Genomic DNA, 14,938 nt, shown 5'->3' with positions numbered 1-14,938 from the left:
GTGTAACAATCACGCTACAAGAATGCAAGATCTGATGATCTCCATCGATGGAACTGTCCGGAAACGTACCTCGAGCATCTGAGTGACATCTACGGTTGTCGTCAATGCGTTGGACTCCTCAGCATCTCCCTGAAAGACAGTACTTGCATTATTTTGGATAACAATAATTATAACTGAAAACAAAGACTAGAGGACGAGTACTGTGGTGTACCATTAGGTAAAATAATTACACAATCAATTAAAACTATTGATTTACATGCCTAAAACAAGTCAGTGTCAGAATAGCTAAGTAAGATTACCCGATAGGCGCTTGAAGTGGCTGATGACTGCAATAACGACACGGATGGAGAATCTTCCGCCTTCATATTGAGTGGATACATAAATGGGGAAATTATTGTTAGCTAATGCTACACACTACCGCAAGGCCGAGAGATAAATACGTAAACTTGACTCACCAGTGGAGGGATGTGGACGAATAGAGTGGGAATAGCGGTTGAGAGCAATTTTCGCCTCGCTCGCGGTGTTTTCTTCTTTATTAGCAATGATGTGGAGTACATGTCTGGGCTAAAGTGCCTGCTGCAGATGCGGTATCGATCACCCCTCTTGTCCGCAAAGACTCCTAGGACTCTACTTTCTAGCTCAGAGGCTGGATATCCGCAATATCGGACCCATTCTCTTATCTGATCTATTGTCTTAGGGAAAACATGCATTATAGTACCTTCAGATTTGTTATGGGTCTTCGAAGGGCAACCGCCAATGGAACAGGCAGGCATTATGGAAAGGTCTGAAAAGTAAAGATCAACAATTCTCTATGAATACCAATGTGTTAAAACAGTAAATGACACATAAAAGGTTCAATGCAAGGTCCGTTTTGGTTCTTGGAACTATACACGTTATTCACATGCGGATAAGTATTTCAATAACTTTCAAAAAATAGAAAAAGTAATTTGACTAAACTCAGAACATGTGACTAGTTCCTTGCATGTACTGTCGTGAACGAAAAGAAAACATGGATGCAATTTGATGACTACTAGCAAATAGATATAAATTAAAAAATTGGACGCAAAATGATTATGGTACATGGACTTACCTTGACGAACAAACAGTTAGATGCAGGGATCAGAGTAGTTTCTTGTCGTAGAACAGGGAGCAGTTCACAGGTTGCAAACTGACGAGTTTGCTCAAAGTGGTCACGGAAGTTCACAGAGACGAAGAGCAGATAACCAGCACCTTCACGGGTTGACTAGCAAAGCGCAAAGAAGTTCTCATTAGAAATATGAAGTGGGTTATAAAGAATTCGAAACAGGGGTGTGTTTGTGAATGAATGACGTGTATATGTCGTGGCATTATGTGGATTGCAGGGGGGCGTCCAGCGTGAGGGGGGATGCTTGGCAGGAGACACGGGGTCTGGAGGTAGACATGGGAACAACAACCCATGCTCTATAGACCACTTTGAAGTGTACATGGTCTTTGGCACCTCTTGGCCTTTATCGCTCCCTGACAGCTCCACTTGCCAGCAGCGCAAGTACCCTGGTGCGAACTGCCTTTGATAGGGCGGGGGGTGGATCGGGGCGGTGGTCGTGCAGACAAGACACAGGAAGACTCGTGAATGGAGACACACTTATGTGGATTGCAGGGGGGCGTCCAGCGTGAGGGGGGATGCTTGGCAGGAGACACGGGGTCTGGAGGTAGACATGGGAACAACAACCCATGCTCTATAGACCACTTTGAAGTGTACATGGTCTTTGGCACCTCTTGGCCTTTATCGCTCCCTGACAGCTCCACTTGCCAGCAGCGCAAGTACCCTGGTGCGAACTGCCTTTGATAGGGCGGGGGGTGGATCGGGGCGGTGGTCGTGCAGACAAGACCCGTTTGCCGCAGGGCCTCACCAAGGAGAGGCCATCTAACTGAATGTAAGAGGATGGCTGCAGGATCTACTACATGGAAGGCAGGGGGGTGAGTTTATAAATACCTCACCCTCCCAGGAGAATATATGGGGGTCATCTCTGTACCCGGTGCCCAAAAAGAGGATTTATTATGATCAACCATATTTATTATTTACCTATAACCATGTTTTGTATCAATAAAATCCAACAGCTTTTTATTGCCAACGCTTGATGCCAACCCACAAAATAATATATGTATGACTGCTGCATATATGGCTTCAACGGTTATGTGGATTGAAGGTGTGCGGCCAGCGTGAGAGAGGATGCTGGCCGGAGACATGTGGTGTGACAAGACAAGGCACTGGAAGGCTATTCAACGGAGACACACTAGATTCATTTAAAAAATCAAAACAACCATTGTTAAAATATATGTTGGGCTTTATTTTAGATTTTAATTAAACATAAATAATAAACATTACACATTGTAAAGTTGAGGTTGCAGCACATCGAGGGAAAATCCGCGGTATTGTCCACTGTCACTGGGGAAATGTTGTCTAATGGCAAGTACCGCACAGGCAGGTATTACTCTCCGAACGCGGTGTCCGAGCCTCCCGTGAAGCCACCAAGTGAAGCAACGATAGGCCACCAGCCTGTACCACCTGTGAAAAAAAAAAAAAAACTGTATTAAACTGACAAAACTTTCTTATCAATGTCGATTCAGGTAACACATGTCATTTTTCTTAGAAAAAAATTATATCTAGAAAATGCACTATATGGAACCAATTTACATGCGTTCGAATGATATGTAAATGTAATTTTATATGTGGGAGACGACCATGAAATAGTAGTGGCATCACTGACATCACAAACAGAGTATACTTACTCGTTACTCGGATTACGCGGACGAACAGTGCCACGAAGTTCGTGCATAAGCACCATCATCATCCTCAACACGGTCCGTGAGAGGCAAGCTTCCCTGAACTCTGGCAGCTCGGTGATGCATTGCGGACTTTGCTCGCCTTCCTGCAGACTTTGCTCGCTTTCCGAAATGTAGGCCAAGCACCCGGAATTTTCACGGCAGCAGCAGTTCTCCTCCTCAGTTGGCATTAGCTCGCACCGATTGCACGTGCACCAGGTGGAGACGCCGTCCATGCGACATGGTCCAGGCTCTTCATCCGTTGACTGGTCCTCCCAACTGCCGTCCGAATCCCCATCGTTTTCGCGTGCTTGCCTTTCCAGTAGTTCCTCCTCGGTGTACTCGGGCTCGTACATATACGGCATTATTGTGGCCATTGTGCGGTAAAGATAGTAAAATAATTTACAGAGATGGTACAGGTGTTCACACGGGCTACAAGCGGCGAAGGTAGCTGACCAGAGCACTGAAACGAGTCACAGAATACTCAAAGTAACACAGAGAGAGGAATGGAATCGAAAATCTGCTGCTGTGTGTTGTGAAACGGTCTGTTTATACTTATTGGGGAAAGAGGCGTCCTGCCATTTCCATGGCAACACGTCAATAGCTGAGGCGCAGCGATTGTTGACACGAGACATGCTTGAAATGGGCAGTACGCGTCTGCTGATGTCAGGCTCAGGGGCGGGGGATTTGATTTAGTGCCGCAAAGGCAGGTGAGCCAGGTCGATGGGGCGAAATGATAGGATTATCACAAAATGGAGGCTGATTTCGAGTGCGATAATGGGCGAAAAGTCGGGTAAGGTCCATAGGAAAGTTTCCTACGATCTACCGATTTATGCTTACAAACACATGGCCGACCCGTAGGGACAATAAAAAAAAAGTCCCGGAACTCTCCTTTAAGCACTAATACATTGTAATTACGCAAGTCTCATTTATCTTTTTCTTTATCTCTTGTCTTTCCTTTATAAATGTTGTTGCCCACTCCTTACAATCCTCCCCTGAACCCAAACCTTGCTTTCTGTCTACATATAATGATGGGATATATGACTTTCACAATACAATGTAGATACACAGTATTACATGACTGGATGGATTATCAACAGGTTTGATGCTGTTGTTTGAGATTTTTTCGTATCTATTGTACATATGAAACAATTTGGCTGTGTATAATGTCGTTGCGAATAACATATACCGGCTTTAGGCTAAGGAGCCGAAACACGTGTCATCAAAAAGGGCCTTTGGGCAATTGTGATGAATTAACAATTTGACACCACAAAAGGCAGTTGGTTAATTGTGACAAATAAACAATTGGACTAACTACCTAACTTGGCGCAAGTCTCTGAGAGAGTTTATTTTTATGCCAGTATGCGCATTTATCCTTTATGAACATAGTCTCTCTCTCTGCGCTGGTCTGTAGCTTGTGTTGTTTTACTAAAGGTTATTGTGGTGGGCTACTGTTGTCTCTGTTAGTGGTGAATTTACTTTTCCTGCAAAGGCTGCATTTTGTCTTGGAACAGCCGTCATACTGGTTTTCCGGTTGTATTTGGCAGAGCTGTTTTGGTCAGAAAGGGGTATTCTCTGTTGATATTTTAGCCATGCTAGGCCTTCTCTGTTATGCTTTCTTGGAGGTACTTGTAACATGGTGTGGTGTCTTTGAGCATTTAAGATCTATCCACATTTGTTTATGGATTGCTGACCTGGATGGATAGGTGCTGTTTCACCTGGTCTAGTTTATTTTATGCTCTGGGGCACGTCTTGCATTATGGTTTCTTGAAATTGTTGCCAGTAGTTCCTCAATGCTGTCCTTGCTTAATATCAACTTGAATGGTGCCTGTAATTTGAGCCCAGCCAGTGGTTGCAAGTGGACCTCATCATTGGTTGAGTATGCCATGCATGTAGATGTCTTCTACAGTGCCAGCTCCTTTGCTGATTGACGAGTAGTGGAGCTGTGCATTAGTTCCGACGTATCAGGTAATTCACAGTTTTAATGGTGACTTAATTAAAATGGTACAAACAATGTGTCAAAGGTTCTGTGTCCGGAGTGTGTCCAAGCCCCTGTTGGCTTTCAAGGCTGACTCCATCAGAACATCTGCCTGTGTGAGAGACCTGGCTATGATTGTATGGCTACTAGGTATCATGACGTGTGAGCATGTCATCAGTGGCTGTGAGTGGAAGGCCTCCTTGTTGGGCACATATCACCGGCCTGTGTTGCTTCTCCCTTACTCTGGTATCACAGGGCCAGCAAGTTTTTGGATTATGATCAATGTCACAGGTATGTCAAGAGTAACTGTCGCCCAGATGAGCATGGGCTACAAATTGTCTGTGAAGTGTCGATAGAGGGGGTAGTACAGGAGCTGATTGGGAGATAATGGGGGAGGGTGTCCTCCTTGCCTTGACTCCATTCCTGGGCAGCATGCCTACTGTTTCTCTCCATGTCCCTACTGTGTTGGCTGGATGTATAGGCAAGGCATACATGGTTTTCACAAATTGATTAGCAGAGATTGCTAATAAAAATAATTTTGATTAGCAAACAGACCCATTTGTAAATGCACTCAACACATAGCAATGGAGGACAAAAAATAAAAAATGTGATTTGTCTACAATGGTGCATGTCACTACAAATCCGCTTTGTTTGGCACACTGCTGCCATCCAGAGGCCAGCCATGCACCAGGAAACCTTTGTTTCACATTTACTGCAAACAAAGTAAATGCTACATAAAAGTTTCAAACATCTCTTGCAAATGCTACTGGTCCGTCATAAAGTTTACTCGACTATGCGAGTGGGCGAAAAGACTATGCGAACCACAGCTGAGTGTCTATAAAATGTAAAAGGTTAGCTGCATGAATGGACACAAATAGATATGTTAAGAGTCTATGAAAACAGTTTGTTCAGCTGTTTCCTGCAGGTGGTAATAGATAATGCAATCATAAAGCAAAGTGATCTCTGGAGGCTAACTACAGTGTTTGGTATTGCAATAGATCTGTAGATGTACAGATTGGATGGAACTATTGATCACTACTTTGCGTAAGCATCTAGTTCGCTTTTTGTATTCGTTATGCAAGAGGAAAGAAAGAGACTAAGCAGAGTGGATTGCTAGCGGGCAGGGAACTGTCCAAACTAGATGGAATATTGTAATTTGTGGTCATCTCAATATCAGGGTACCTGGTATAAAGCAACTGGGTGATATAGAATGGCAAGGAGTATGGCAAGGAGTATGGGTTCCCTCATGGGTTGAACACCAGCTGCAAGATGTAACAAAATGAAATATAGTTGACCCAATAACATTCAGATACACTAACCAAAACGTTGGAGATGATGCAGTGTTTTACATTATAAATACTCATTATATAACCACCTACATTTTAGGAATTGCATGACTCTTTTAAAAAAATATATAAAGTTGACACATACTGGTTTTACCAGACAGCATATAGGAAGCTTAATAAAAGTAGCATATTAATTATTTCTGGTTTGCAATTATTTTAAGAAGAAATTCTTACCTAGCACTCCCACACATGCCTTTGGCCCTTAAGAGTGGAGGAGATGATTACTGCTGCACTTTCTTTCCATTAGGACTTGAAGTGAACAGAGAAAAGAGGGGGATGAGAGCACAGAGGGCAAGAGAGGAAATGCAGGGCGAGCTGTGCTTTCATTGAAGAGGGCAACTTAAATGGCTATCTTTGCTACACAAGTGTCCATTTGATTAGCAAACTGACAGAAAAGCATAGCAAATTGCTATGCGACAATGCTTATTGTATGTCTTGATAGGTGTGGTAAATAAGCCGCTGCTAAGACTTGTCCTTGTGCGTGCACAATGTATTTGTGTTTTTGAACATTTCTGACCTTAGAATTGTTATTTCAGGCAGTTGTGCTGGCACCTTGCTCTTTGAACGCCCCATTGTTTGTGGGCCCATGGCATTTCCTTTTCATTTGTTACTACAGATTGTGTGCCTCTATGGTCTTGTCTCCTATAACTCCTTTCACGATGTAATGCAAGGCCCTACACATACTTATTTATTAGATATCTCTCCTAAACTTTGGCATAACGGACAGATGTGCTTAGCTTTGGCATTGTCCATCTAGCGGTGCAGGACGAGTTCAGATCTACTGTAATGGATCACAAAACCGCAGGAGCTTGTGGGTCTGGGGCACTGTTCACATTTTACAACTCTACAATTGGTAGGGAGCATGCATGTGCCATATTTATTTCTGTGTGCTTTAGCCTTTGCTTAAGTGATTTGCTCTCCTGCTAGAACATATCAAGTATGTGCTTCTGACAAACGGAATTCCCACAAAAACCTTCCGTTCAATGGGTTAGTAACTTGTTGATGTTGGTGTCCTACATTTATTGCAAGACCTCTGAAAACTTCCTTGTTTGACCTTACACTAGTCCGATGGTGTATGAATGGAGACATTTTGCTGTTGTGATTTTGTTCTTCTTGAACAGCACTCATTTTCTTTGCAGGATTCTGAAGCTGTGGATATCATGCTTGGAATATCTGCAAGTGGGTTATTCATTTATAAGGACAGACTTCGAATCAATAGATTTGCTTGGCCCAAAATTTTAAAAATCTCTTACAAACGCAACAACTTTTACATCAAAGTCAGACCTGCCGAGGTAAGAAGTTGTAATCTTCTATCCTATATATAATTCTCTTAGTATGCCTGTGTATGGTAAACTGAGCATGGGGCTATAATTATTTGTGGGGAAAGGAAACGTCTCTGGGCTAAAATCTGGTGACTGATATGACAGCCATTCTATCCTCATATGCAAATGCCGAAACTTTCAGAATGTGTGTGATAATTTTGATAATTTTTATGCTTTTATGCTTTTATGCTTTTATGGCTTTCAGCCGAATAAAGTTTTGTTCAACACATATATGGCTCAGGATGAGTTTTGTGAAATGAGCACCAAGCTCTGGATGCATTATGTATAACAGTCAAAAATTGTGGTCATCTTCTAATTCCAAAATGTGCTCTATTTTGTGCATATTTACTGGTTCTTTTTGCGCTTTACTCCTTTTCCTTAGGTTTATTTTGAAAGAATATAATGGGAGTTTACCATACTGTCGTGTCTGTTTATCTTGGAATTCTAACTGCTGTCAGAAAATACTTAAAACAAATATACCTGGTTATTCTATTCAGCTGTCAGCAGTGCTGGGGTGGCTCTAAAAGTGTGCACCTGACAACGAGAGTCTCCATCACATTAAAAAATAATAATTGGGCTTTTATGTTGTGCTTCATGCCAGCGTCCAGCCTCTAAGCACAGAACCGGATATCGAACCCATGCTGCTCAGTGTTGTATTTCTTCCAAGGCAAGCACTTTGCCCCTGAGCTATCCTCCCGGCTTGTAGAAAGAGACATACATTGAGACCGAGAAAGAAAAGGGCGTAGAGAGAGAGTGAGAAGCAGAGTGAAAGGGAGCGTGCTAGATTGGCATATGATATACCTGGTAGAGTGTTTATGTTTATGTCTAAGTTATCATGCAAGTAAAACTGAACCCAAAAGCATTTTTATTTTAATTTCCAGAACAATGGTGAAGGAAATCACATTGCAGTGTTTTAATTGAGAATTCTGTTTTGTAGGTGTATGCAAAATGAGTCTTTACAGATTCTCTTTGTCTGCTCTTTTCTGCTATTGATTTTGCACTTTTTGCTGAAGTAGACTTGTGTTGGAAAGATACATGACATAGTGGGAATAAATTTCACCTATATGTAAGATATAAAACCGATTTGAAAAATGGCCTTTAATAAGTTAGATGAATCTTTTGTGAAGCTAAAGCCCCTCATTGCTTGATAGATTTTTTTATTATTTTTCATTCATGACTAGGCTCCCTCAGCAGCAAAGTCAGTGTCGTGGGCAATGCATGCACTTCAGTAACTGTAATAGGATGCTAATATATATATATATATATATATTTCTGAGGCTTGTGGAATCTGCTTAGATCACATGCTGTGCATAGGCCGACATCTAGTGGAAGCTGCGGAGTATTACAGTTTGTTTTTCGAAACTCGAAAATGGGCGTCGACACAGGCGTGCCAGTAATCCTATCCCTAGTGTGACGTCCACTGTACCCAAGATCCCTCACGCGTCTAGGATCCTCAGATTGTTTTTTTCCGCCATACTGGTCGGAAGCATCTTGCGGAGTTCCCTGGCCTTAGCCATACTTTTGCTAATTATTGAAGTTTAAAATTATTTATTGACATCCTTCCCCACCCCAACGTCGACCCTCGACGACGGCTGGAGAAGACATCGACCGTCGGCTGCTGCACGACGGATCTGGGCCTCGGAAGGCCGCTGGCCTCGGCCCGGGCCTAGTGGGCCGCTGGCCTCGGCCCTGCAAGTAGGGAGAGTGGGGGGTGGTACATACTCTTCACTCTTGGTATATAGGTACACCTTATAGATTTCCTACACTTACCAGCCCGCTGCCTCAAGGTGCGTATGGAGGGTACCCCTTTCCAATTCTGCCCCAAGTGCAACCGCAAATACCCTTGGGTCGACAGGCACGCCACGTGCAATCTCTGCTTGCCGAGGGACCACCCCGAAGCGAACTGCAGAGCGTGTAGTAGGTTTAAGCCTAAGACACTTAAGGACCGTTCGACAAAGCGTTGGGCCCACCACGCCAGGCAGGCGGCCATGGCAGCGGAGGGCGCCTTCAGCGATGGCAGCGACGCCGTACTTTCGGACGGCGAGGGCATTACGGCGTGGAAAGACTGCCGAGCGCAGGTCCCCGACCTCGGAAGGTTGTCCGGCAGGGCGGCTATGGGGAAGACCCCCGGCGACGCAAGCGCTACACACCCTACACACACTAAGCACACTAAGTCCAACCGAACCTCGACGATGTCGACTTCTCGGAAAGAGGCACAGATAGAACGGTCCGACTCGGTGTCCTCTGGGCGCTCTCGATCGAGATCGCCTCATGACGCAAGGCAATCATCCACTCTTGCCAAGAGTGCCTCGCTCCCTAGATTAACGGAAGTTCGATCGTCGGAAGACGAAGACGACTTCCATCCCCAGGCCGCGCTCCAGGAGACCGAGGCCGCAGTTAACACCAGCGAGGCCCCACGCTCGAAACAAGGTACCTCTCCCGACCCTCGACGCCAGGCGTCGAAAGTCTCTGGGGCCTCCAAGGGGCAGGGAAAACATTTTTCCACGCACGGGGAGGGGGGGAAACAGCGGAAAGCACAGCCTTCCACTCCTGTAAGACCATCCTTCCACCCTAAGCAGACAGACAAACATAAATCTACTGGGACATCAACATCCAGCAAGGCTACCCTTGATAAGTCCTCTAAGTTGCCTACTAAAGTCATACCCTGTTCCAAAGAATGGTCCAGTGAAGACATAGACAGGGTCATGTCAAGGATGTCTTCCTTAGCTGATTTTTATGACAAAAACCCAGAACATTTCCTTTCGTATGACCCTCAAGGGGCCACACCCTCAGGCTCCTCTGATCCTATCCCCCTAAGTAAAAAGGCCCGGTTCGAAAGACCTGAACCCTTCGAGGTGCAGCCTTACTCTACTCCATACTCTACTCCACACCCCAGATACCAAGGACAGCCTTTCCCTGAAGGGGACCAGGAGTTTACAATTATGGAGGAACAAACCGGGACTGAATACTATGCGGATGATGAGGACCTGGAGGAGGTAGAAGACGAGCAGGAAATTTACAGAGTAGATTCCCCGGTAGAGAGCGAAGCCCCAGTTACCGACTCGCCAGTTGATAACCAGCCCCTCCTTAATGAAGTTCTCGCTCGCGCGGCAGAACATTTTCACATCGACACCCACGGTGTACAGGAGGAAAGGGACTTCGCAGAAGAGTTGGTGGGAGAGAGGAGGCCGGTCGCTCAGACCATCCCTATCCTTAAATCCATCCAACGTAGAATAGATCCATCCCTGGTGAATCCTAACCTCACCAGAGCCGTCAACCCCAGAGTCGAAAAACTTTTTCGGGCAGCCCAGTCTGACCCTCTTTATATAAGAGGACAGCTTAAACCAGACTCCCTAGTGGTTACCAACACTCGGAAGAGGGCTGGGACACCCTTATCGTCGTCAGAAGCTCCTCCCGACAAGGAGAGCAAAAGACTGTACGGGTTTGGCAGGAAGGTAGCCTCAACGTCCGCCTACCAAGCAAGGATTGCAAACTCCACCACCCTGTTGGCAAGTTACAACTGCCATCAATGGGAAGAGGTCGCGGCACTCATAGCCTCTGCTCCTGAACCGTTAAAGGGCCAGTTGGCTCGGATCTCGGCAGAAGGGAGAGCCGTGTCTGGTTGCATATTAAAAGCAACTTTCGACGCCGCGGACAACGCAGGAAGATTGATAGCAGAAGGTACTGTTATCAAGAGACATGCGTGGTTACGGCAGTCGGGGTTCAAAACAGAAACCCAGGCTTCATTAATAGACAAGCCGGTGGAACCCGATCTATTGTTTGGGAAAGCGGTCGAAGACGCACTTAAGAATGCCAAGGACGAGTACGAGACTCTCAAATCCCTTGGCCAGCTTACCAACAAACCCCCGAACCAGAGGGGGAACAGTAATTTTCGTCGCCCACGCGGCCAAAATTCACAAAGAGGCAACTATGCCCAAGGACAGGGTACACAATGGAACAACAACCAGCAGTCTACCCAAAGTTACGGCAGGGGTAACAAGAGAGGTCGTGGAAGAGGCAGAGGCAGCCCCAACAAGGGAGGTGGCACGCCTCCACCAAAGCAGTGACGCTCAGTTCAGGGTCCCTTCTCACGCAACCCCAGTAGGGGGACGCATTTCCAACTTCACCCAGGCTTGGGAAGGGATCACCTCAGACAGATGGGTGCTGTCAACAGTGTCCACAGGATATTGTATAGAATTACTGCAGCGTCCCCGGAACCACCCTCCACGACAAAGAGTACACTCCTTAGAACATCAGAAGATCCTTCTCGGGGAGATCGCCATTCTGCTAGAAAAGGACGCGATAGAACTCGTCCCAGGACACCAGGTAAACAAGGGTATCTATTCAACTTACTTCCTTGTGCCAAAGAAAGATTTAACAATGCGCCCAGTATTGGACTTACGGCCTGCCAACAAGTATGTCAAGCCCCAAAAATTCCGTATGACCACGCTACAAGAGGTAATCCCCCTCCTAAAAAAGGGGGATTACATGACAACCTTGGATATGAAAGATGCTTATTTTCATATTTCCATGCTCCCAGCCCACAGAAAATACTTGCGCTTCAAGGAGGACAGTCGCCACTACCAATTCAAGGTACTGCCCTTCGGGATAGCTTCAGCACCAAGGGTATTCACCAAGGTACTGGCGGTGGCAGCTGCACACCTACGCAGGGAGGCAATCCCAGTGTACCCTTATCTGGACGACTGGCTCATAACGGGGGAAACCCCAGGAATTTGCAGGTCAAACATTCAGAGGACTATCGACCTCCTCCACGAATTAGGCTTCTCTATCAACGAGAAGTCAAGTCTGGTGCCAAGCACCTCAAAACAGTTCCTAGGAGCAATCCTAGATTCTCAGAAAGGGTTGACCTTCCCTTCGGAAGAGAGAATTCGGAATATACTACTGCAAATTCCACATTATCAGTCAGGTCAACAAATAACGGTACGCAAAGCAATGCGGTTACTGGGCATGATGGCGTCATGCATTTACCTGGTCCCCCACGCGCGTCTGCGCATGGGTCCCATGCAGGAATGGTTGGCGAAACAGTGGTCTCGGGCAAGTGGTCAGTGGGACGATCTAGTGGTCGTTTCGCCAACACTCGTACAGAGCTTACACTGGTGGACAAGAGAGAATCTCGCAAGGGGAAAACCCTTTTACGATCCCGAAGTACAGGCAGTGGTGACTACAGATGCATGCCTGACTGGGTGGGGAGCTCACCATCTCCACCACACAGCTCAGGGTCTCTGGTCTCACTCAGTAGCCAAGAACCACATCAACCTGCTAGAGCTTCTGGCAGTATTCCGAGCGCTTCGGGCGTTCGAGCCCCATCTGCTAAACTTGTCAGTGCAGATCCGGACGGACAGCACGACAGCCATGTTCTATCTGAACAAACAAGGAGGGACTCGTTCGCCAAATCTGTCCAAGCTTGCCCAGAAAATCTGGATATGGGCACTCAGACGGAACATCTTCCTGTCATCACAACATGTTCCAGGGGAGCTCAATTCCCTAGCGGATGCCCTAAGCAGAGACTCCCTCCCAGAGGAACACGAATGGGTCCTTCACAGAGATATCGTAGAAGATCTCTTCTCTCAGTGGGGTTTCCCCACTATAGACCTATTCGCCACAAGCGAAAACAAACAATGCCCAGGATTTGCATCCAGGTTCCCCCAGCCAGACTCCCAAGGGAACGCCCTGTGGATGAACTGGTCAGGGATGTTTGCGTACGCTTTTCCACCAACTCCTCTCATCAGGAAGGTGGTGCACAAGATGAACAAGGAATCGATAACGCTCATCCTAGTTGCTCCCATGTGGGCGAGACAACCATGGTTTCCACACCTACGCAGGATGGCGGTCTGCGAGCCCATCAAACTCCCAGCCTGGTACAACCTACTGTCCCAGCAACAAGGTCAAACAGTGCACCAGGAACCCAACTCAATGAACCTGGCAGCATGGCTCCTGAGGTCATAGAGTTTGGCCATCTCAATTTACCACAGAGGTGTATGGATATCCTAAAAGAATCCAGGAAACCAAACACAAGGCACTGTTATTTTGACAAGTGGAAGAGATTCGTTATTTGGTGCCAGAATAAACAAATCAACCCAATTGATTGCACTCCTTCCAACGTTGTAACATACATGCTCCACCTGCTCGACGCAGGTTTGGTTTTTAACTCTCTGAAAGTACACCTGGCAGCCCTCTCGGCTTACACCACATCCCATAACAAAGTATCGTGGTGGAAAGTACCAGTAGTTAAAGCCTTCATGGAAGGATTAAAGAGACTTCACCCTCCTATTTCGAACCCACCGCCAGGATGGGACCTCAATGTGGTGCTAGCTAAGCTCATGGGCCCCCCTTTCGAACCCATGCATAAAAGTAGTCTCAAACACCTGACTTATAAAACGGCCTTCTTAGTAGCCATTACCTCTATAAGAAGGGTCAGTGAAATTCAGGCTCTGTCAGTGCAGGATCCTTTCTTTACTATCCACAAAGACAAACTGGTTTTAGGCACACACCCTAGGTTCTCACCTAAATTTATATCTAAATTCCATGTAAACCAGTCCATCGAGCTTCCGGCTTTCTTCCAGAACCCGCAAAGCTCCGCTGAGGTGAAACTACACACCCTTGATGTGCGTAGGGCGGTCCTCTACTATGTGAATAAAACCAGACCGCTAAGGAAAACAGATCAACTGTTTGTCTCCGTAGCTACAGGCAGAGAGGGGGATCGCGTCTCTAAGGGCGCGATCTCGAAGTGGATTATCAACTGTATACAGCTGTGTTACTCTCTTTCTGAAAAAACTCTGCCTTTTACGCCAAGGGCCCATTCTACTAGAGGCATTGGGGCCACTCTGGCTTTCATTGCAAATGTTCCCCTCGACACCATTTGCAAAGCAGCTACTTGGAGCTCTATTCACACTTTTACTCAGCATTACTGCATTGACACTCATTCCAAGACAGATACACAAGTGGGACAAGCGGTTCTAAGACACCTGTTTGCTCATGACCCTTCTCACATCCCACCTCCTTCGGGTACTGCTCGCTAATCTATGCACAGCATGTGATCTAAGCAGATTCCACAAGCCTCAGAAGGGATACATTACTCACCGTAATCGTATTTCTGATGCTTGTATCTGCTTAGATTCACATGCGACCCACCCTTCCTCCCCTCCGAGAGAAGGCGCATGATTGCTTGTAGTCATACCTTTCTGTCTATCTGCTTGGATTATCTGTACTCACGCTACTCCTCATGTCAGAAAAAATACAATCTGAGGATCCTAGACGCGTGAGGGATCTTGGGTACAGTGGACGTCACACTAGGGATAGGATTACTGGCACGCCTGTGTCGACGCCCATTTTCGAGTTTCGAAAAACAAACTGTAATACTCCGCAGCTTCCACTAGATGTCGGCCTATGCACAGCATGTGAATCTAAGCAGATACAAGCATCAGAAATACGATTACGGTGAGTAATGTATCCCATATATATATATATTT

At 46.0% G+C, this 14,938-nt stretch overlaps 1 protein-coding gene across 18 annotated transcripts in view; it reads left to right on the top strand.

Moving 5' to 3' along the window:
• EPB41L2 (erythrocyte membrane protein band 4.1 like 2) overlaps nt 1-14,938 on the top strand; it is a 1,866,207-nt gene that overhangs the window by 1,240,939 nt on the left and 610,330 nt on the right. For all 18 annotated transcript variants that reach the window (XM_069607396.1, XM_069607395.1, XM_069607398.1 and 15 more), the window contains one exon: nt 7,266-7,418. In XM_069607396.1, the coding sequence (XP_069463497.1) occupies nt 7,266-7,418 (153 nt within the window). The remainder of the gene's footprint in view (nt 1-7,265; nt 7,419-14,938) is intronic.

This window comes from Ambystoma mexicanum, chromosome 4q, assembly GCF_040938575.1.
Source record: "Ambystoma mexicanum isolate Mex_15411 chromosome 4q, UKY_AmexF1_1, whole genome shotgun sequence".
NCBI classification, from domain to species: domain Eukaryota; kingdom Metazoa; phylum Chordata; class Amphibia; order Caudata; family Ambystomatidae; genus Ambystoma; species Ambystoma mexicanum.
The sequence above is the reverse complement of the archived record's forward strand: the minus strand, read 5'-3'. Positions and strand labels throughout refer to the sequence as shown.